The sequence below is a fragment of the Talpa occidentalis genome, unplaced genomic scaffold (assembly GCF_014898055.3).
Source record: "Talpa occidentalis isolate TD23 unplaced genomic scaffold, MPIMG_talOcc4v2.1 talOcc4.12, whole genome shotgun sequence".
NCBI lineage: Eukaryota > Metazoa > Chordata > Mammalia > Eulipotyphla > Talpidae > Talpa > Talpa occidentalis.
Window position 1 is genome coordinate 70,450,741 of NW_023601212.1, and position 23,622 is coordinate 70,474,362.

The 23,622-nt window shown below is 55.1% G+C and overlaps 1 protein-coding gene and 1 long non-coding RNA gene across 3 annotated transcripts; both read right to left on the bottom strand.

Annotated features, from left to right (window-relative positions):
- Positions 1-249: 249 nt before the first annotated feature.
- LOC119241411 (uncharacterized) lies at positions 250-11,071 on the bottom strand. 2 transcript variants are annotated; one of them, XR_005124307.1, is made up of 9 exons: positions 11,029-11,071; positions 8,921-9,155; positions 8,567-8,752; positions 3,432-3,583; positions 2,660-2,814; positions 2,161-2,278; positions 797-938; positions 556-700; positions 250-466 (listed from the first exon to the last, which is right to left on the bottom strand). It is a non-coding gene; the product is annotated as an uncharacterized LOC119241411 (long non-coding RNA). The 2 variants fall into 2 exon arrangements; XR_005124308.2 differs by lacking the exon at positions 11,029-11,071 and adding an exon at positions 9,816-10,633.
- Positions 11,072-15,121: 4,050 nt separating this feature from the next.
- LOC119241410 (SLAM family member 9-like) lies at positions 15,122-18,297 on the bottom strand. The gene is given in 5 exon segments (XM_037506694.2): positions 15,122-15,652; positions 15,988-16,260; positions 17,275-17,581; positions 17,583-17,616; positions 18,248-18,297. Coding segments are annotated over 5 exon segments (870 nt in total). The 3' UTR covers positions 15,122-15,446.
- Positions 18,298-23,622: the final 5,325 nt, after the last annotated feature.

Here is a 23,622-nt window from a genome sequence, read left to right on the forward strand (position 1 = left end):
CTGTGAGCCCCGACCTGTCTTTCCAGCTTTCTGACACCAATCACGTCCCAGGGGCCTGGGGCTCCCAGCAAGCTGGGCGTGGATCACAAATGCCATGCAGTCTTCCCCGCCTCTGGGCCCTGGTTCCTGCCTGCGCCTGCCCCCCTTCCCTAAGTGCTTGCTGCATCCCTGGCCGTCTTATCCCCTAGGCTGCCCCTGCTCCCTGAGCAACCCCACACAGCACGGGTAAGAGGTGTAGTAGGCTCCCCAGTCACCCAGTTGAATTAAACTGACTAGAATGACACCAAGTGAAGCCCTTCCTCCGCCTGCTCCCAAATCTGTACCTTGTCTAGTCGCAGGGCCTGCCCATCCTTAGTCCAGCTGACAAAGAGTAGCGGGGGGTTGGCACGAGCTGGGCACTGGATCACTCCCCGCATGCCTATGGGCAGGGGTGTCTCGGGAGGCATTGCTGTTACCTGGGCTGGGTCTGGGGGAAGCAGAGGCAGACGGTGGGCGAGAAGCAGGGGCTGGCCCTGGGGACTAGAGCATGCTAGGAGGGCATAGGGTTGGGCTTACAGAGCACAGTGAGGTAGGCGGACGCCGAGGGTGGGTGCAGGAGGCCATTGCTGGGCACACAGGTGTAGCGGCCAGCATCATCGGGCTGTGCTGCCTGTAGCCGCAGGCTGCCATCCACTAGGATCCGCACTCGGCCTGCAGGCGGCTGCAATGGGACATGTGGAAGGGCTCAGGCTCTGCTCAGTCAAGAGGCCCTTCAAAGACAGCACCCAGACCCCACCTCTACTCCCCCGGGCCCCACCTAATGTGGAAGACATTGATGCTGTCTTGGAACCAGGTGTAGGTAAGATTGGCGGGGTAGGCCTCAGCCCGGCAGGCCAAGGAAGCATCCTGGGAGGCATTGACCGTGCTGTTCCTGGGGGGCACCACGATGACCGGGGGCCCTGTGGGGGAGCACAAAAGGAAGGAGGCTCAGCCCTAGTCTTCCCATCTGCCCTCTGGAATGCTGGGCTGGTTGCTACAAAGCCTTGCTGAACCCCTTGTACATAATAAAATTTCCTCTTCTCCCCTAAACAAGCTCTTCTTCCCCAGTTCTCCCTAATCCACCAGTGACAACCCATTCACTCAGTTTATCCTCCTGAGAAATTGTTGGGACAAATGAATGTTTTGACTTTGCTGATTTACCCTTTGTATCCTTCATCTGTCACATCTTAAATTGCCTCTACCCTAATCCAGGTGCCCAAACCTTACCAAGACTCAGCGGCAATTCCTGACTCCAGGCTCCCCATCCATACAGAAATGCCCCTATGGCCCAAGAACCCGCAACAGCTCCCTCTCCTGCCATGAGAAGCTCAGTCTATGGACGGTGACCCAGCCCTCCATGCCTGGTCAGCCATCTTTCCCTTGCCAGACCTCCGAGGTCTCAGGTCACTGGGCAGCTTGGTGCACCCAGATTAGGCTCATTCATGTCCACCTGCCCCTACTATCTGAACCCCAGATGCAGCAGGCTCTGGGGCACACTGCTTTCTGCTCAGCACCTGACTGCACCTCCCAGCATCCCCACAGTGCCTGCTGTGGTGGGCACTCGAGAGATGAAGAAGTGAAGATGACAGTGAGGCAACTCACACAAGGTTGGCATGGAGGCAAGACTCACATTCAGGCTGCCCCTGGCACCAGGGACTGCACCCAACCTGCCTTCCCCACAGCACCAGGTGAGCAACACTGCCCAGTCCTCCTTCCCATGGGGATGAGAGGCCCCATGAAGGTAGATCTGGGCCTTCCACTCCCAGCTTTTCTCCCAAAGGGAAGGTCTTGCCAGGACCTTCTATGACCCATCACAGTGCTTGGTGCAACCTGATTTAGTTCTTGAACAGTCCTGGGAGGTCAGCATGGGCCTTGTCATATAGATGAAGTGACTGAGGCTCAAAGGGATTCCACATACAGGGTTGAACACCAGCACCCAGCCCTTTCCAAGGGTGACACTGCAGGGCACTATCTGCCTATTTGTCCTGCAGATTCTCCAAAGTGAAGATGCTGGTGTTAGGCCGCAGCGCATGTTGGTAGCGCATCTCTCTCTCTCTCCATGCCCATCTCCTCCCCACCTCAAGGTACACCCCACATCTCAGCCTTCTAACAGAATCGCCTTCCTGCCACCCCAGACAGCACCTAGCACCAGCAGCTGGGTGGCATGGGTGGCGCTGCCCTCAGTGCTGGAGGCCTGGCAGGTGTAGACACCGGAGCTGCCTCGCTCCACCTGTCGGATCCACAGCGTCCCGTTCTGCACCTAGGAGAGGGGAGAGGGAGGAGGAGCGAGAGGGAGGGGGTGAGGAGGGGAAGAATGGGTTAGGAGGGCAGGGGTGAGTGAGGAGAGGGTGGATGAGGGAGGGAAGGCAGGTGATGGGGCAGGTGAGGGGGAAAAGTGAGGAAGGACGGGGCAGGTAGGGGTAGATGAGAGAAGGCAGGGACTGGTGAGTAGGGTTCGGTGAGGGAGGGCAGGAGCGGGTAAAGGAAGGGGGTGGTGGTGAGGGAGGCCCCCACTCCTTTTGCCTCTGATGGATCAGATCCTGCACTCCCAATGATGGCTGACAGAGGGCAGCATCAGCCCACTTCAGGGGTGCCCTACACAGCAGCTCCTAAGCCCCCCACTCCCAATCCCAGGTCTCACCTGCACCTGACCTTGGACCTGGCCCAGGTCCTGTCCTCGGAGCTTCCAAGTCACCTGAGGCTGCGGGCTGCCACGGGCTACACAGCGCAGCGTCAGTGGCTCTAGCTCCCGCACCTCCAGCACCTGGGGGGGTGTCTCCAGGAACCTCGGGGGCGCTGTGGGGGAGAGGCAATGAGGCCAACAAAGGAGCTCTCAGGCAAAGAGCGGGACCCCAGGGTCCAAGCCAGCTCAGGACTGTGCACCCAAGCAAATGGAGGCCATGTCAGACACCCCGCCCCTATGTGGCCTACAGGGTGGCACCAAGTGGGAAAGCAGGGTGCCCTTGGAAGAACATCGTTTGGAAGGCTGGGAGCCCTCTTCTATACTCAGCTCTGTCCCTAATCTGTGACCCAGACACTTCGTCTGTGAAACAGGAAAAACTGTGACCTTCTGGCTTCCAAAAGCTGACAGAGAATCAGGAGGCAAAGGATTAAATGGCATTGAAAAAACTGAAATGCTACGTATGTGAGCTGTTCTAGGGCACAAGTCCCATCCTTCCCCCTCCCACCACCCTCCAGGGGCACGGGAGAGAGAGGAGAGAGGAAGGGGAAGTCCCAATACAGAGTTTGGCTACTGACAGGATTCAATATGAAGAACTTACAGGCGAGGTAGGGGAGCGAAAGGGGTAGGTGAGGTGCTATCAGCAAGGGAGGGTCATGGGAGCTAGTCTCCTCCCACCAAGCCAGGGGCCCCTCATTCTTCCCCCACCCACCCCGGGGGCTCAGCTTCATACAGTTGACTGTGAGGTGCACCCAAGAGCCGTTGATGTTCTCGTCCTCAGGGTGCTGCTGGTCCAGGAAGAGCACCCGGCACTCATACCAGCCCTGGTCTTCTGCCCGGAGCCCCTCAATCTGGAGGGAGGCCCCTTCTGCAGCCGGACTCGCCCTGGGGAGGAGCCTTGAATCAGTGGTGCTGGAGAGACCCCTTGGGAGCTCAACACCCTATGCACACCGTCACTCTCAGAGGCCAAGAACAGACTGTCCTTCTAGGTCCCCTGAGGGAGAGCTGCAGAGAGGCACAGAAGGGGGGGTCACTAGAGCTAATCCCTGAATCAGCCCCTGAGATCCCTCCTGCCATTCAGCAGCTGCGCCCCAGTGTAGCAGAGAGAAAACCAGATGGGCACTGGGTGGCCAGACTTGAGCCCGTCATGGGTACATTTAGCACACAGAGCTCGGCCATCCCAGCTCCAGTACTGTGGGCAGACATGCGAGAGACTTGCTCCATGGACTCGGCCTCACAGTTCTCCCCAGCATCCAGAAAGCGCCTCCTGCCAGGGGACTCTGTTCCTGCAAACCTCAGCAGGTTGGGGCCTAAGCAGGGACTCAGGCCGCCTACCAATGCCCCTAATACTGCAAAGCTATTATCAAAGGCCTAAGCGTCTTAGGGTGGCAAGAGTCCAGCCAGTCAGTACAGCAAGGTCAGCAGCCTCCTCGCCCTGACCCTCATGCCCCAGGCATCAAGAGGGCTGATTGCCCAGAGTCCACAAGGCCACAGGGCACACGGACACACACCAAGAACCACCCTCAGTCCACATCACACCACCCTGCTTAGTCTGAGGGCACCTCCACGCCCCTCAACACCCTCCCCTGTGTGGCGCTAGCACACAAAAAGCTTCATGGGTCCCTGCGGGGCAGCATAGTAGAAAAGACATGCACTCGGCAGCCAGAGAGGCTGGGAGTGCAGCTCTGCTGTGTACCCCTTGAGCAAGTGGCTTAACCCCTCCCCACCTGTTTCCTCTTCTGAAAGGAGTAAAGAAAGTCTGGGTAGGTGGAGGGGGCATACCAGGGGGAAGGAAGGTGGCATGGTGCTGGGCACCAAATAAGTGTTGAGCAAGTGAGTTTGAGATTTGAAATCAAAGCCTCACAGGTCCTGCCTAACCCCACCCTTCCCCTGATAATACTCCCCACACCCCACTGCATGCCAGTGAATAGCCCCACCAGGCACCAAACTACCCACTTGTAATGATTCCTCTCCCCAGCACCCTACACCCACCCATTTAGTAAATCTTTTAAATCCTACCCCCCAAATATCTGTTCTTTCCCTGTGATGGCCCCCTGGCTTGTTCCCGCAGCATCGCTTACCTGGGCTATAGGTGAGAGGAGGCACTCTCTCTGCCCTACTCATTTATGGGCTGCCCTTCCTCCTTGGCCTCCAGCAGGGACAGATGACAAGCCCCCCAGAGCAGTGCCCATCCCAACCTGGAAGCTGCCCTTCCTAATGCCAGAAGTTCTGAGCTGTCCCTGAGTTGTACAATTCCTCATTTCCCCCTTCCCTTGTAAATAAATCTTTTATTAACCTTTTGTGTGTGCCTGCAGCGGAGTATTAAGTCCCTTTGAAGCGTGTGGGTGAGGACCCAGTCAGGCAACCCGTTTTATATGGGGCTGCCCTGTAACACCTGCACCTCCCACGCTGTCCGGTCTGCTTCCCCTCTACCTAGGGCCATTGTTCCAAAGTGTGCTTCAGCCTGCGGTTTCCCTGATGGGAGTGGGGAAGAGAACAGCCAGGGGGAGGCCTCTGGAGGACTGACCACAGGCTTTATCTTCTAAGAAAACATGTCAGCACAGTCTACAGGGGCTCCACATGTGCCAGATATGTCAGCATCAAGTCTGCTTTTCTTATTGAGGAGCAGAAAGCTGTGAAAGCATTGCAGGCACAAGCATACAGTCAGAAAGCTAAATTGAAAATGAAAACTTTTTTGAGTTTAAAAAAAAAAAATGCAATCCAGGGGTTGGGTTCTCTCAGATGGGTGGACCAGCTAATGAGCATGGTGCTTAAATCCCCACCTAAGAGATATTAAATCCCCACCTAAGAGATAAGCATGGGTCTTACAGGTAAATATTTAATGTTATCACACCCGCCACCAACTAATTACACTGATCTGCTGGCCTGGGGCCCTGCAGACTTAGGCCCCAACTTCTTTGTCCCCCCCATAGCAGTTCCTCACTGCAGATCTTCAAGTTTGCAGGGAAGGCAGGCAAGGGAAGGGAGACTGACCCCAAATATGGGCCATGAGACACTAGGCATTTTGCTGTATTCTATCCTCTCAAGATTCCACATAGAGGAAGGACTTGGGCACTCAGCACTGGGCACTTTTGGTGTCTCTCATGGGAGGTGCGGGTAGCTCATGGGCAACAGTTCCAAATGGTTGCTGGCTAGACATCCAGTAAATACACTCTGTCCCCAACTTTCCTCAAACATCTGGACGGTGGGACTTATGTCACACAACGGGAAGATGGCTCTGGGCAGGTGGCGCTGAGCCTCCTGGGGTCACCCTCCACTGCAGGGTCAGAGCCCAAAGGGCGCTAGATCTCCCACACGCAGGGCAAGGAAGCAGGAGACAGCATCTGTCCTCTCAAGCCCTCTGACAGCAGGACTCACACTCAGTGGTGCTCCCTGTGCCCAGTCGTTCCAGGAGACTGAGCAAGAGAGGACAGAAGGACAGAAGCATGACTACACAAGGGCTTAAAGGATAAAAGGCATAGAAGAGATGACTGGAGGGAGCAGCAGTGTTCTAAAATGGAGACTGAAAGAACTCATTTTTGTCAAACAGCTCACGACAAGAGAAAGCTCATGTCCCTTCTTTTGTGTGGGGTATCTTGAAGCTCCCAAGAATGAGACACAGCATGAAAGCCATAGACCAACAGCTGTCCCAAGGCCTGGAAGGTCTGGAAGAATCGGTCTGCAATCCATCCAAGGGAAGTAGAGCAGGATAAGGTGAACCGCCTCCTCCAGACATCTGGCCAGCCTCCCAATGCTGTGCTGGGGCCTGGTGGACAGTAGCCGACTGGTCCTACCTGGTCTCACACTGCTGGTCACCACTTCGGTACCAGTCTATAGAGCCAGTGTTCTCTGCTAGATGCTTCCAGACTCTGCAAAGACTTCAAAGACTGGACACTTTCCCTTGAGTGAGGTTCCCGAAACTCTAAGCTCTCTCGTGCTCCATCCTTCCCACCTTCCAGGCTCCCAGAGCCCCCTCTACTCCTTGCACTTGCAGGGCCTATGACAAGACAGCATTGTCTTAGCAACCACCTCCCTTGCTTAGCAACTGCGGTGGAATCCCCGCAAAAAGGTCACTCCTTCTGGGCCTCCCCGTGGCGCAGTGGTTGAGTGCTGGGTTGCGAGGCTGCCCTAAGCCTCTGCGGTGCCGGTTCGATCCCTGGCTGCTCCCGGCCACTGGAGGAGGGTCCCACAAGGCCCGCAGACATCTCCTGCTGCCCGCTGCTCCCCTCAGCAGTGTACTTCGGTCCTTCTGCCTGCTCTGCTCCCCACTCTGGCTCTGGTGAATTCTCTCACCCTCCCACACTTCTGACTGTACCCAGTGCTTGTATAAATAAATAAATAAATAAATAAATAAATAAATAAATAAATAAATCTTTAAAAAAAAAAGTCACCCCTTCTGCACTCCAGCAGAATCAAGGTAGTTACTGGCCGCAGCGCCCCCTCCAGGCCCTGAGCCTACCACCCATCTCTGACCTGACCAGCAGCTGGGGACTGGGGGAAGGGAGAACAAGACCTGGAGCTTACTACTCACAGCCCTGGCAGCTCAAAGGAACAGCATACAGAGAAGCCCCACAGGGGGAAAAGAACTAGAGTTCCTCTGGCTTTCTCTGCCTGCTGGACCCAAACAGGAGGGAAGGGGAAGCTCAAATCTTCCTGAAGTCTCTGGAACCCCTTCTCCCTGCTCCTCCCCCTGCCTCCCCAGTCAACCACAGCTAGTCTGCCAGCTCAGCCCAGCCCAGCCCCTCCCAGGCCCAGCAGGCAGAGGCAGGGAGGGGGCTGGCAGGCACAGCAGCAGCTTCTCTGCACTGGTCCTAGATGGGGCCCCTTTCATCTGTTCTCATGGGCTTGTGTAGACACAAATGCTCCCACCAGGCTGTCTGCCAGCAACTGCCCCCAGTTTGAAAATAAACCTTCCCTTCTGCGGCACCTGCCCCAGCCTCTGCCCCAGCCTCCTCCACCGTCTGCTCAGCTTGCCCCGAGAGAGGGCTCAGCCAATCCTCAGGCTTCTCCCAGATTCAAACTAAAAGGTGGGGCCCCTCCCCCCTTCAAGGCCTCCCAGATGGCCTTTCCCAGGGGTTTCTCCTTGGAAGAGCAGGCAGCCGGGATCATCTTTGGGTCCTCCCACGTGGTCCTCGGCACCCTGCATTAAACCACTAGGATCATGGCTCCATCTGAATTAGGTGGAAGCTGAGCCTTTCCAGGGAGCAGCTGGGGTGCAGGAGCGGCCCCAGAGAGGCCCATGCACTATTTTAAGTCTGCACAGGAGCCACCTGGGGCAGCAACACAGCCCAACCCATTATCTACTGATTTCTAAGGCATCTAGTCTCCCCAGCCCCGCTGCGTGCACAGGTTCCCCTGTGCTCAGAATCAGGCTGCACCCCCACAGGAGAAGCACACAGATCCAACCACACTGCAGCCCATCAGCTCACTCCCTGAAAACCCCCAAACTAGCATTGAAGATAGTGGGGGTGGGAGGGTGAGCAGATAGAGCCAGTGACTAGAAGAGGGCTAAGGGAGAGGCAAGGGGTGATCAAGACGGTGTGTTGGGGGGGGCGCTTCACAATGAGATCTAGGAGGAGCAATTAGAGAATGGGGATGGGCACTTGGAACAAGGTTGAGGGGTTTCCTTTGGAACAGAACATGTGGCGCTCTAAACACACAGCTATAACATGCTGTGTGCAAGTGTACGTGTGTGCCTGTGCACGTGTGTGCGTGTAAATGCAGGAATCCTTCTGTAATTAACAGTGCTGGGAGCAAAGCCCCGCTTGCAGGCACACCAGTGGTCAAGAAGAGGCCTCAACCCCCCTCCCCAACTCCAGCTGACTTTGTGGAGATGCCTCCCTTCCTCCCACTGAGGATAAGTCTTACCCACGTAATCAGGGTCGATTCGGGGAGAGTAGAGGCCGAACTGGATGAAGATGGGGAGCAGAAACCCAAAGCGCAGCCACTCGATGACGTGAAGGGGGGGCCGGCCAGCAGGAGGCAGTTCGCAGCCCAGCACCGCACTCTCCCCAGCCCGGCCCACCACGGAGACCACCTCAGGCTTCCCTCGACCTGCGGGGTGGGTGGCAGGAGGGCATATTTTCTGAGGGCTCCCTGGGAATTTGTGAAGTGAGCAATCCTGCCCCCCACCCTCATCTGCTCACAGGGAACCGGGGCAATGTCCCCCCACCTTCCACCCTACCCCAGGATAAGGGGGCTTCTGCGCCCAGGTGTCCTCACCGTCAGCCCCCTGGCCGATGAGCAGGCTGAGAACGGCCAGACTGAGGCACCAAACCATAGCCCAGCCGCCTGCCCGCCGGCCCCTCCCGTGCAGGGCCCAGGCGGAGGGGCCCGCGATGCAAACAGCCCAGCAGGCCCGGTCAGTCCTTCTGGCCAGTAGCAGATTCAGTTCTCTCTTCAGGACAGTTAAGGCTTGGCCGGTGACCACAGATGGAGCCTCTCCCCTAGACCGGGTCTAAACACAAAATGCAAGGCCATGTCCAGTTGGCCAGTGTTGGAAAACAGACGAAACCCACACTCAGAGAGAGAGGAGGGCAAAGGAAGAGAAAGAGGGGGAACAAGGGGTGAAGCCACTCAGATCAGAGACTGAAGAGGAGGCTGGAGGAACAGGAGAATGAGGGCATGTTGGGGTAGGGGAGCCAGAGAGGTGAGGTCACCGTGGAAGCAGAAGGGGAAAGATCTCAGGAAAAGCCAAAGACTTCTGGGGATACCTGGGTTACTAAGGTTCTCAGAAACCAGGCAGGAGGACACAGGGGCTCTTATACACTCAGAAAAAGAACTCTCAGAAAGTAAGAGCCCACAGTCTGGCCTCCTCACTCTCCTCTTTCCTCAGTCCCAATGCTATTAACAAGGCCAGTGCCATCACCTCCCCCTCTGTGACAAGGACTTGGGGGATCCAGAGAGCCTTCCCCAGGAGCACAGAGTCCATCCAAGGCAAGCCTGGATTAGAACCCCCAGGAAGTACCCCCCAAGCCCCACTCCCCATCAATTCCTTGCCCCAGTTCCCCAAGCTCTGAACCTGAAAGCTGGTCTTCTTCCCCTCAGCTCCCAACACAGCTTACTGCAGTGAGTGAGCTAGGCACTGGGGGCTGGGGATGGGGGAGGCCACCCCTACCTGCTGGTAGGGGGCCAGGCAGCTTCTTCCAGGTCTGGGCAGGTCCTGAGCCTGCAGCTGGCTCCACCTCTCATGCTGCTGCCAGACAGCTCTCCTCCCCAGACACCACAACCCAAGTGCAGCAGCAACCCCAGTTCCTCCCCTAGCTCCCTCCAACTGGGATGGGGCTGGGGTAAAGGGAGGGTAGGGTCTGCCAGGTTCATCCTTCTCCAGCCCCAGGGGCAGGTTCGGAGACTAGTCCCTAGCATGTACAAAGCCAGTCCCAGAGCACGGAGGGTAGGCATTCCTGACTGTCCCAGAGCTCCAGGGCAGTGGCAGTGAGTTAGGGCACAGGAGAGCTGCCTTGGGCCGGGTAAATCCCAGCAGGCTCTGCTCTGCAGCCTTCACCCCACTCCTGGCCTCAAGGGTGGTGACCCGTAAGAAAACATCCTTTTTCCCTGGCCCAATCTCTCCTCTACCTGACAGCACCCTGTGTCTAACTCCCTACAACTCTCCAGCAAACATCCCTCTGCTTCCCACTCCCGGAGCCAGCTCCCCAGCACCTCCCCGACAAATCTCTTTCTGCCTGGAGAGGAAGGAAGCCAAGGTCCCTCCTGGCTTGGCTTTCCCATAGCCTTAGCAAGCAGGTATCCCCAAATTCCTCTGCCTTTCCTAAGATCATGCAACTCCTTTGCTTCTAGTAAGTCCTCACCTTGTTGTGCCTCCCCCACAATTCGGTATCCCTATTCCAGTTACCCCGACTTCTCACAGCCCCCCATTCCCATTTTTCCGCACCTGATCTCCAGCTGCACCAGGTTTTTTATGCCTCAAGGAACTCCCTGCCTTCTCCTCAATGCCCCCCTCCACTGCCCTCTCCCCCCAGCCATTCCCCCTCGTCTCCTGCCTCAGCACACAATGCACTCTGACACCCACCCCTTCCACAATGCACTCTGACACCCGCCCCAGTGCCCTTCTCCCTTATTTTCTCCGGACCCCTACTACTCCTCCTTGCTTTTGGAACCTACCAAGAATCCCTCCCCAAGCCCACCGCCAGCCCTCCCGCACCCCTTCAGTTCTCCCGGAACCCCCAGCCCACCAAGAATTCCATTTCACTCTCCAGGTCCTACCCCGCGAAGAACTCCACTCCCACCCACGACGCCGCGCTTTTTGCTGTCCCCCAGAACTCCGCACTGCCCCCTCACCCCGTTCCATCCCGATGCGCCCCCGCCCTCACCTCCGCCAGCAGCGCTCAGGCCACACAATGGGGGGCGGGCCCGCCTCCCGCCCTGCGCCCCGCGCCCAGTCGCCTGGAGACGGCCAATCCCCTCCCGCGGCCGGGGGACCGCGGGCGGGCGCGACCCCGAGCCGCTTGGGAGTTGTAGTTTCGGAGCGCGGGGCGGTGCATGTGCGCTCGGGTCGCAGGGTGGAGCTCTGGTCCCCCGAGCCGCACCTCCCGCCCAGGTTGGGACCGAACCCCCGGCCCAGGGGCACTTGGGCTGCTCCCGGGCGTCGTCCCCAGTGGACCTGCCCCCCACCTATCCCGCCCCTAACCCGCTTAGGGACCGACGGTGGAAACCCGAGCCGGGGCGGGAGCGCCTCCTCCCGGGGGATCCACCGCCCCAGGCTGCTCCGATCTCGGCCGGATCCCCTCCCCCCGGTTCTCTGGCCCGACTGGAAATACCTGTCTGCGTGGCGGGCGCCCCATCCTGTGCAGGCACCGCCCACAGTGCACTGGGGGAAGGCTGCGCGCGGTGAGCTCCCGGCGCAACACCTTGAAGAACAGGCCCCGAGAGGAGTGAGAGGCGGCGGGACATGGACATCCACAGAGGAGACATGAATAGATGAGCATTTGCGGGATCCCTGAGGCGCCAGACCCTGGACAAGTGCTTTTTGACCCTTATGTAGCCCACACGGAAACCCTGGGAATTAGGTACACGCCGCAAAATGGGGGTCCCGGAGCACAAGGACCTGGCCTGAGACTTCCCATCCCTGACCTGGAGTCAGATCCAACTCAGACTTCATCCAACTCCCCTGTGAGACTTACTCCCTTGGTACTGTGTAGACCTGCCCTCAGAGCTTTCCATTTCCTCGCCCCACCCAGCCCTAGGGATGCTGCCTCCCCAAGCCTTCCTGCCAGGCTCAAAGCTGACAGTGTTCCTGTCCAGGTGCACACTGGTGTCACCCAGTCTGATTCCTGACTCAAACTAGAGCACCGGGCCCTGAATCCTGGGATGATAGCCAGGGTAGCAGGTACAAAATGGGTCTACCTGCTGCTCACAGGTACCCTGCCCCAGCCTCCCTCCAGTGCTCCCACAGCCCCAGGGACCACATCCTGACGGGAAGCTCACCATGCCTGCCTGCTCCATCTATAGTGATCCACACTGGTGGAAAGTTCTTCCCAGTGGAAGCAGCAGGTGCATTTTACCCAGCCTTAGATGAACAGGGTAGAGGGGGTGAGGACAGGTATGGTCTCACCCACCATCCCTTCTGCAAATTCTCCCAGAGAGGCAGCTTTCAGTATCGCCTCCCCTAGTAATACACTGACTTATTGTTGATGAGGGAAAGCACCTCAGTGGACCTGGCACTTCATGAAGCAGGTCAGGCAGCGTGCCCAGGAAAGATGTCAAGGTGCAAAGCATTCTTTACCTCCTGTCTCCTCAGCAACATGCTGGAAAGACCTCCCTCCCCCATGCTCAAACGGGCTCTACCTCCCACCTCCTGCCTAGGCTTTCATTTCTGCTGTCTCCAGGGCTTTCCTGACGATAAACTCATCTCATTTGCACAGTAGAATAAGTTTTTATAAATTTGGGATTTAAAATAGTTTTCAATTTTTAAAAGTTTATGATAGGGTCGTTCTTTCTAGAAGCTTATTTTGTGGCATTTATTATTGTCATTTGGACTCAGATGTAGCTCCACTTTTTGTAAAAAAAAAAAAAAAAAGGAACGTAGGCCTACAAGTTGTTTCCTATCCATGCCAAAAGTGAAATTGGATAAAAATAGTTCCTAAGGCTCCAAACTAAAGATTTTCCTCTGGGTTGTCGTGATCCATAATCATTACCCTCTGGGAAAGTTTATTCAAACAACTAAGATACTACCACCCACATTTTCAGCTTGTTACCAGGAGATCAGAAAGGTTGTCAGTGAAGGACACTGCTGAGCACATCCAGGGCAGCACGGCCCCATCTGATCAGAAAAGAGTATGGTTTCTAGAAGATTGTCACCTGGCTGTTTTCTATCCCACTGAGGCGCTGAGCTCCATGGAGGGCCTGGAGCTTGTTCTGTGCATCGCTGAACCCTGACTCCAACCCGGTGCTTATCTGTCAGGGGGCCTGCCATCCTTTCCAGCTTCCTCTTTAGCACTGTTTTATCACCCTGCAAGTGGGCTGCAGAGTTCCCTGAGCTCTTCCTCCAAGCCAGGTACTGGGATTGTCTTCTGAATGGCTGCATCTTCCTCGCCTGGACTCACTGCTAATCAAGGCCAGGGCTCCTGTTTACCTCTTGGCTCCAGCTGGCCCTCCCTGCCTCCTCCATCATGCCCTGTCCTGTCCCCTCTAATCATATCTTTACCAGCCACAAAGAGCACCCAAGGGCAGACAGTGTCTGCAGCCTCCTCAGTGCTGGCTCAGGGGCTTAGACAGTACCCACCCACCCACCCCCATCTCAGACAGAAGGGGCTACAAACATCAGGTGGTGATTAGCCACTGTCTTGGGGGGCTCAGCCTTCTTTTGGGTGCCCTGGGCTACTTGAGGGCCTCAGTATTTCTCCAGCCAGAGACTGGCTGTGAGAAGAAGGGACTTGGACCAATTCCAGGGAGACCCCTGTGCCTGCCTTAGAAGGCATTCATTCTTGTTTACTTTCTGGGTATCTGACTCTGCATGATAAACAACTGGCCTTGTGTGCAAGATGGATCCCAGCTGGTCATTTCCAGTCCATCTTTAGATTAGGGACTGCAGACCCTTTTGAAGGAGTCAGAGGAGTGAGGGACTGGGGCCAGGAGGCTATGGGACAGTCAGCCTCAGGGCCAGGTGGCAGGACAGTCAGCCTCAGGACTGGGACTGCCTCCTGTGAGACTAGGGCTCAGGCCCTCAGGAGTAGAGAAAATGTTACCAGACCAGCCTTCGGAGATCTCTTAGGGCTCCATCTCCAGCACAAAACCTACACAGAAGCCACACTTACCTCCTGGCCCTGCTCCTTTCCAGAGCAAAGGCCCTGACTCTTGGCCTCCAGTCAAGGGGGCTGCTAAGATCCCTTCCCCTGGGGATCATGTTTACCCAAAAGCAGTGTCCTCCATCACCATAGATTCCCCAAGACCTCCCTCTGCCTGGCACAGTTTTCATATTCTTTTTCTTGGAAGGCCTTTTGGAGATCCACTTTCTCTACTCAGAAAGGGGAAGGAGTTATCTTCCTCCTAGTCTCCCACACACTTCTGAAACCCCCGCCTCTGTGGTGCCAAGGGGCCCCTGGGTCAGGCCTCTCAAACAGCTCCAACCAGCGGTCCCCATGCCTGCCTCCCCCTCAAAGTGTGTATCCCCGCGGGAAGGTGCTGTGGCTCAGCGGACACTTGCTGAACAAAGTGTCCCAAGCCAGAGGCGAGTAGCAGAGCAGAGCTGGCCCAGCCCAGTGCTGTCCCCACCTTGCCTATCCCATCTCCCCCAGTTCATTCACTGTCCAGTCCTTTAGGTGACTCCCCAGCACACACACACATGCACACCCACAAACATACACACTCACATGCATGCACACAGACCCACACAGGAACACACACATGCACACACAACACGCCAGAGCGCCTGCAGTAATACCTGACAGGGAGAATGAGGGTGGCTTTAGCAGGGGCATGCCAAGTCTGGGGGAGGAATTTGGCTGATCATGGAGCTTGGGAAAGAACAAGAACTTCAGATCAAGGGCATTTGCAATGGCGGGGTAAGGGGGTGATGAAGGGGGAAAGCATTTATCCAGGATAAGAGTGCAGAGAAGTCTGAGACACGGAGGCCATAGAGACAGATGGGACACGCTAGCATCACAGAGGTCACCCCCTGGAGAGGCACCGGGGTCCTGGCCATCGGGCACAGGGAGGAAAGGTCACAGGGTTGCTCAGACCCAGAGGGACTGTGCGGGGCACTCAGGGTGAGTCTCCCTATGCAGGACAGCCTCCTGACAGAGCAGGTGCATGGGGGCCGGGGGGTTATATCACCCCGCCTTCAGAGGAGTAGGAATGATGGCAGAGGAGCCTCCGCACCTGCAACCTCCCTTAGGAGCTCACGTCAGTGGCTCAGAGGCACTTAGTTAAAGTGTAAATGAAATGTGTGTTGATGGGGAATAACAACATGCCAACACCTCGTTGTGAACAAGCCTTTAGACTGCCTTTCCCCGAGGGTAGGCTGGGTAGTGTGGGCTCCTGAGGGAACAGAGACCCCAGTAAAGAAGGGTTCTCCGGTCTTCTGGGAAGAAGAGCCGGGATCTGGGACAGAAGAAGGCAGGAGAGGGGCTCAAGGCTCGGGATTTGCCAGAGCTGCCCAGGGAAGGACCTAAGGCAGTTCCTCTGAGGCACAGGTTCTTCACTCGACTTTATTGACAGTCTTCCCTCACTCTGTGTCCCTTGGCCACACATCATTCGCCCCATGAGAGGACAGGAAGGGGCCCCAGGGGCATCAGGGCAGGCTAGGGCCCAGCTTGTCCTTCTTTCTCAGCCTCATTCTATTTCTCCTGAGTTTCTTCCCCTCCGGCATCTCACGTCTCACCCAGCTCCGGCTGAGCCAGAGCCCCGCGGCCAGCATCGCCAACAGCACCAGGAGGAGCAGCCCTTTGGCCAGGATGCAGAAGGGCCCTCCAGCCTTCTGGGAAGGACAGCCTGGATCTGGGACAGAAGAAGGCAGGAGAGGAGCTTGCCATAGGGAGGGGCAAAGTCCACACGGGCAGACTCCTACCCCGAATTCCATACACACAGCAGTCTCAAGTTCATAGTCAGCTGCAGTTCCTTCGCAAGTGTCTGGAAATGCGTATTCTACTCACAGAGGCTTAGGAACTGAGGGAGCAAGTGCAGCTGAGCAAGAGAAGAACAGATCTTTGGAAGTGGGGAGCACAAGGAAAAGGGGGGCAATCCAGGGATCTAGTCTCTGCAGAAGAGCAAGTTTTGGACTCCCTGTGCTCTCCAGGGAAGCGCTGGGGGAAGTGGCGGCTCAGGGGCTGTACCTGCACAGAGGAGTCTGCCAGAAATGGGACGAGAGCTGATGCTGCTGACAGTGTTGTTGGCCTTGCAGGTGTAGGAAACGGCTTTGTCCCCAGGCCTCCAGAACATGTTGAGGACAGAGCCTTCGTGGGTGGTGTTGGTGCCGTCCTCCAGGGACACCCAGCTGTAGGTCACATCATGGCCTGCCTTCTCCACAGAGCATGTCAGGGACACATTGCAGGAGATGTCCCCCAAGATCTCCATGTTCACAGTGATCCGGGGCTCTGACAGGCGCCCTAGTGAACAAAGGCCCTCTATGTAATCATGTGTGGGGTCTGCTCTCCTAGCTCCTCAACCTGGGGTATCATTGCCACCTCCTGAGCCCCTTCACCTAAACAAATAAAACCAATAAAACCCAGTCACCACAGAACCTCTGGCTCCTGACAGCTGCTATGTGAACAGGGGCGCCTTTGGCATCTTCAAGTTCTCCTTTGTAAAGACCTTCTTTCTCTCACCCTTGCCCCCACTTCCTTCCAGACCTATTCTGTCTCCTTGATCCAACAACAACATGAGCACCCTTCCCAGGGTATTTAGTTTCATCCATTCATCCTGGAATCTGCAGATTCCAGGTAGGGCATCAGTCAATGAGACAAATATTAAGAAGAAATTTGGGGGCCCTCCCTGGGGGCGCAAGGGGTTAAGACGCAGCCTATGAAGCTGTCTGCAGCCTCTGCAGCACGAGTTCAATCCCCCGCAAGGAATCTACCCACATGGCGCAGCAGACCTCCCCTGACTCGCCCGCTGCTTCCCTCAGCAGTGTATTTCGGTCAATCTGCCTGTTCTGTTCCCCACTCTGTCTGTGGTGAATCCTCTCACCCCCCCCACCTCTGGCTGTACCCCAGCTCTTGTATGCATAAATAAATCTTTTAAAAAATGAATTAAAAATACTTATTAAGAAAAAGAAGAAATTTGGGTTCAGATAGGAGGCATGTGCCTTCAAATTGCACAGAGAAATGCAGGTGGCATCCACCCCCAGGATGCAGAATATCACTGGGAGAGGAAGGCCCCTGGAGGTATGCACACCACCCCCCTCTCTGGCTGGGTACCTCCTCAAAACAGCCTCTCCCAGGTCCTGCTGCTCTGAGTCATTTCTGTGGCTGCAGCTCAGACCAGAGTGGGGGACAGTGGACCTGCCCTCCTTCCTGTCTAGGTCCCCAAACCATAACCTGAGTTCTAAGACCCAAATCCTTTGCATGGGAAGCTTAGGAGAGCCAAAAAAGAGGCATGATTGGGTCCCAGACCAAACTCACAGTAGACGTGGAGTTCATAGCGCTGTAGGATGACGAGCTGGGATGTCCTTAGGTTGACCTGTGCTTGGTAAGGCCCTGCGTCCTCCATGCTCAGGTTGCTGATACGCAGGGAATAGCTGGGGTCCAGGTGATCCACGCGGTCCTGGTAGCGCAGGTCATACAAAGTGAAGGTGCTTGGATGTGCCTCGGTCCGGGGCACTATCTTGGCAAGCTCCGTGGAGGAGGACCAGATGATGCTCTCAACCTCTTCATTGGATGGTATTTCCAAGGGCAGGAGGATGGATTCCTGAAGAACCCCAACTACATCAATGGGATCCACATCATCTCCAGAGTCCCCTTTGGCTGCAGTTAAAGGAAGAAAAAATGGAAACAGCTCAGTTGGTGTCTCTGGGCTGCTGAGCCTGGCAGGGACCAGTCTCTATCCCAACTGGTGCAGCATCTCTGGCCCCCACGCTCATTCCTGCCTTCTGGCTCCAGTGTGTCTGACTAGAGCACCTCCAGGGGATGGGCATCCATCACACTCCTGCCATCCAAACACCCCCTGCTCTTGCTGTTGGGGCTGCTCCCTTCCCACATGCCAGGTCTGTGCATTTTTGGATTCTGCTCTGAAGCTTCACTTTTTTATATATATATATTTATTTATTCATGCATACAAGAACTGGGGTACAGGCCAGATATGCAGGAGGGTGAGAGGATTGGAGACAGGAGAGGTCTGCCGCGCCATGTGGGATTCTTGCCGGCCGGCCAGGATCAAACCCGCACTGTAGAGGCTTTGGACAGCTTCACAGTGCTGCGTTCAGCCGCCTGGCCTGTGCCACCAGGGGAGGCCACTGAAGCTTCACTCTTTGTCTTGTCTCCTCCAGAGGAGCTAAAGCTCACAGCCCCACAGTGAGGGCGTTGTGGTCCAAGACCAGCAGAATGCAGGCAAGGTGGGGGGACAGGGCTAGACACTGCCACCTGGAGCTAGGCCCACTCACCGTGCTGGAGCAGCCAGAGGAGGAGCAGCCACCGAAGGGCCCCCATGGTAGCAGCCCGTGTAGTGCAGCAGGTGTGGCCTGGTCACCTCGGGCCTGTGAGGATGAGGAGCACTCAGGAGGCTGCCTGAGATAGTGAAAGTGAGGCACCAGAGTTCCAAGGAAAGGAAATGGTTTCTGTCCCATCCCGGCTAGCAGCTCTACTTCCTCCATCCCCAAGAAGCTCCTCCCTGGCTTCTCAAGTATAGCGTGTCCACTGACTCATTCTTCCTGTCCACCCAAAACAGCTCAAACCCCAATTCCTAAGTGAAGCCATCCCAGGCTTGCACCCTCTGTGTTTTGGACCCCCGGATGCAATCCCATGCCCCAAACACTGAAGACACTTCCATCAGCTCTGCGGGCTGGCTCTCTGTGTCCTCTGCCTCCACTTTCCTTATGGTCCCCATGGTGTGAGCACATGACCTGAGAGGCATCTTTATCCCAGAAGCAGACTCCACCTTTGGGTCATCTCCGTATGTCCCTAGGCTGGACACTCAGAACACTCAACTGATATTTGGAATGGATGCATAAAAGTTCAGTCTTTCTATTTCAAGCTAGCCATGTTCCCACTTGAAAAACTATTCAAGGGAAGAAAAATTTGACCTCTTAAAAGCAGCAGTTTGGCCCAGAGTGCTGATCAAATTTGTTAATATTATGGAAAGACTTTACATCATTGTGTGAGAATATGACATAGATCAAAGCTATAGGGAGTCAGTGCGGGGCATGGGGGTAAGACAAGACTTTCCAATGGTCAGAGCTGTCCACCGTGCAGTGGGTGGGAGAGAGGTGGGAAGGCTAGAAGGAAGGGGGTGGGGGCTGGGCAAACAGTGGCCCTCCAACCAGATCGGGGCCCCATGAAAACACCTTCCTTAGCAAATTTCGCTCGGGTGCAGAGCACAACAGCTCATCAATGCCCCAGAGCTAATCAGACTGAGGCCGCCACCTCATTTATTCAGAGCTGAAGTGAACTGACTTATAATGAGAAACGCTTTTTTTTTTTTTATAGAGGCATGTTTTATTTATTTATTTGTTTGTTTGTTCGTTTGTTTCGTTTATACATGCACTGGGTACAGTCAGAAGCACAGGAGGGTGAGAGAATTCACTAGAGCCAGAGCGGGGAGCAGAGCAGGCAGAAGGACCGAAGTACACTGCTGAGGGGAGCAGCGGGCGGCAGGAGAGGTCTGCGCGCCATGTGGGACCCTCCTTTGGTGGCCGGGGAGCAGCCGGGGATCGAACCGGCGCCGCAGAGGCTGCAGGCAGCTTCGCAACCCAGCGCTCAACCGCTGCGCCACCGGGGAGGCCCTGAACTGACTTATAAAGTTAGCATTCCTCCCAAAAAAATATTTATGAGGCTCCAACAAAGTGCTGGCCACCTGTAGACGTGGGCGATAGCTGTGAGCAGGAAAGCAGGAAAGGTTTCGTTACAATTAGGATGGGACTTGCGAGGAGATGAGCAACACTAACTAACAAACGCCAAACAAAGTATTTGGAGAGGGCCTCCCGGGTGGTGCAAGGGATTAAGCACAGCACTATGAAGCAATCCGCAGCCTCTGCAGCATGAGTTTGATCCATGAGTTCGATCCCTGGCCGCCAGGGAGCCACCCACATGGTGCAGCAGATCTCTCCTGATGTGCCCGCTGCTCCCCTCAGCAGTGTATTCTGGTCATTCTGCCTGTTCTGTTCCCCACTCTGTCTCTGGTGCATCCTCTCATCCCCACATCTCTGGCCTGTATCCCAGCTCTTGTATGAAGAAAGAAAGAAAGAAAGAAAGAAAGAAAGAAAGAAAGAAAGAAAGAAAGAAAGAAGAAGAAAGAAAGAAAGAAAGAAAGAAAGAAAGAAAGAAAGAAAGAAAGAAAGAAAGAAAGAAAGAAAGAAAGAAAGAAAGAAAGAAAGAAAGAAAGAAAGAAAGAAAGACAGAAAGAAAGACAGACAGACAGAAAGAAAGAAAGAAAGAAAGAAAGAAAGAAAGAAAGAAAGAAAGAAAGAAAGAAAGAAAGAAAGAAAGAAAGAAAGAAAGAAAGAAAGAACATGGAGGAAAAGAAGGGAAGATAAAGGAACACAGGGGGAAGGGAGCACTGGAATCCAACAGGCCAGTGGCAGCCCTCTTGTCCAGACCTCCCCAGGACACAGTCATCTTGGGGAGACACAGCCAGAGGGCTGCCATGAGGATGGTGTTAGGGAAGGAGATGAGTGTTTCAACAACTCCGTGACAATCCCTGGCATCCACCTCTATAGAGTGCTTCACCCGGGCTGCCGGGGCCCCTGGGTCTGGCTGACACTCCCCGGACAGCACAGCACTGAGATAGGACAGCGCGGTGAGATTGTTAGGGGGAAAGGATGTCCTGAGCAAACTCCATACAGGCTTTGTGGACTCCACCCCCACTCCAGACCAAAGCCTTCAAGACTTTGGGAATGACAAATCCCATCACCACCAAAGGGAGGGTTGCTGGGACCTGAGGGTGGGGTTAAGCAGCCAGGTGTGGTATAAAACGAGACACATAGGCCTTGGGTTGTGTTCTCTTGGCCTCATGGCTCTTGGCTCTTCGCCAGCTCTCAGTGTGCCATTGGGATTCCAGGTCAGTGGAATGGGTAGGGCACACTTAAGAATTTATCTCCCTCTTTTCTCCCTGAGTTGCACATATCCTCATTTCCCCTTCCCTTGTAAATAAACCTTTGATCAACTGTTTGTGTATGTCTGCAGTTTAGCATTAGTAAGTCCCCTTCAAGCGCGCAGGTGAGGACCCACAGTCAAGCAACACGTTTAATAATTGAGGTTGCTCTGTAACAAGATGACTCCTTGACTCCTCCTGCAGGCGTCCACACCACCCACCTTCATTTACCTTCATCTGATGGCTTGTTTGTTAGAGGAAATTTGCAAACCTCATTTCTGATCTTCCGAGTGTTTGTGTCCTTTTCTCCTTATATGACACCCTGTATCCCACCCCACACTCACACACTTACATTAAATACTCAAAGGCTGCAGCTCTCCCATCATCAGAGACACAAGGAGCTCAGTGGGGAAGACACCCTCTTTCTTCCCCATCAAATTCCCAAAGAACTTACCTCTGGGAACCGTTCACGAGCCAAGCACTCTGCTTCCTGGTCAAATCTCTCTCCCCGGGGCTGCTGACCTCAGAACACTGCAGGGGGGTTGGCTGTTGACCATGGGACTGTGAGAGTGGACCCATCTCAATTTGAGAGATTCCCTTCCCTGGAACAGGCTGGTAATGTTGTAGAGCAACCCCGATACAAAATGGGGTGCCTGACTGTGGGTCCTCACCCGCGCGCTTAAAAGGACTTATCAATGCTCTACTGCAGGCACACGTGAAAGGTTAATAAAAGGTTTATTCACAAGGGAAGGGGAAATGAGGAAATGTACAGCTCTGGGAGAAAAGTGGGAGACAAAGTTTTAAATGAGTCCTACCCGATCCGCCGATCAGGAATCCCAAATGGCACTCTGAGAGCTGGCCGCCAGCCGGGAGCCGTGAAGCAGGGAGGCGAGCGAAGGCGAGCCACCCCAAGGCCCACGTGTTTGGTTTTTATATCCAACCTGGCTGCCCAACTCCACCCTCAGGTCCCAGCCACCCTCCCTTGGTGGTGATGGGATTTGTCTTTCCCAGAGTCTTGATGGCTTTAGTCTGGAGTGGGGGTGGAGTCCACAAAGCCTGTATGGGATTAGCTCAGGACATGCTTTCCCCCTAACAGTAACAACACCAACAACAGGAAGTCTTTCCCCAGCTGTGGAAATGCAGAAGTGGGGCAGGCCTTGGGGCTCTCCCTGCTTGCAGGAAGAGGAAATGAGAGCAGAAGTGGGGGTCCAGAGCACAGGATTTGTAGTTAGGGAAGGAGGGGTAGAGAGTGTTGTTCCAGAATTGGCAATTCCCAGCATGGGGCATGCTCTGGGAGTCCATGCAGCCGCACACAAAGCGGCTCACTGGGCCTTGCTGGCCAGATACTATTGGGGGCGATGCCACACAGCCCATGGGGCAGAGCTTTAATCTCCAGCCCTCTGCAGGGAGAAAGGACCCTGCCTGGCCCACAGCCCTCATCACAAGTCACACTGAGGAGACGTCTGGTGTCCAAGTCTGGTGTCCAAACCAAACTCTCCTCAGACGTGACCTCTGGAGGGGAGCAATAGCCCTCCCTGTGTCCAACAGCAGCGCTGGACCTCCCTTCAGTTAAGTGAATTCTTCGCCATGTGCTACATTCGTTTTTCAAACTAAGGGAGAAGGAAGGAAGGAAAAATCAACGCTCATGGGGCATGGTGCAGGCGCCACCAAGCCCCGTAGCTGGCCAAGCCCATGAGATGGCCTTGCCCCCGTACGAGCTACAGGTTGGAGGAGCAGCCTGGCCGAGGGGCGGGCTCTCACAGTGTTGTAGAGCAACCCGGATGAGACAGGGCAAGCTAGGGTTATTAGGCAGTTTTAGGGATAGTGCAGGAGGGGACCTCTGAAAAATTTAGGGAGGCTTCAGAGATAAGGACAAGCAAGGGAAAGTAACCCATTCCACTAGGAAAAACAAACATCTCAGGACCAAGGACAACGTTGTTAACGCTGGTCCTGGTTTCCTTCAGGTGGTAAAGGGAGGCGGAGATTGGAGAAATGGAGAGTGGTTTAATTTATGGTCACATTAGAAGGGCAGCTGTTTAACTTCAATGCAGGGATGCCCATCCAGAAGACTGGGCCATAAATTTAAAGATGCAACAAATGGGGAAAGAGAAAGCTGTTAGATAAGGAATGTGAAGATCCCCCACTCAGTTGCAAATTAAGTGAGACAGCCGAGAACTAACCAATCACAAAGAGACTGGGGCAGCTTTAGAATAATGAGGGAAAAAAGGTATATATTCCCTAAGACACGACTCCACTTTGGCTTCCTTGCCCCTCCCAGGCCTGGTTCCCTGGCCTGGGAGTCCCACTTTATTTCTGCTCTTTTTCTCCTCAATAAACATTTTCTTCTAAACAAACCTGCCTCTTCTTGCTTGCTTGCCTGAGCGTCTGCGAAGTTCCTGCTGCGGCTTCGTGAGAAACCAACCCGTGGGGGTCTAGCAGCTGGGGCTCAGCGCTGCCCTGCAGCCTGAAATCCGATCCCGGCTGGGAGACTAGGCCTGACAATTCCGGTATCACCGATACAAAACGGGGTGCCTGACTGTGGGTCCTCACCCACGCGTTTAAAAGGACTTATCAATGCTCTACTGCAGGCACACGTGAAAGGTTAATAAAAGGTTTATTTACAAGGGAAGGGGAAATGAGGAAATGTACAGCTCTGGGAGAAAAGTGGGAGACAAAGTTTTAAATGAGTCCTACCCAATCCGCCCATCAGGAATCCCAAAATGGCG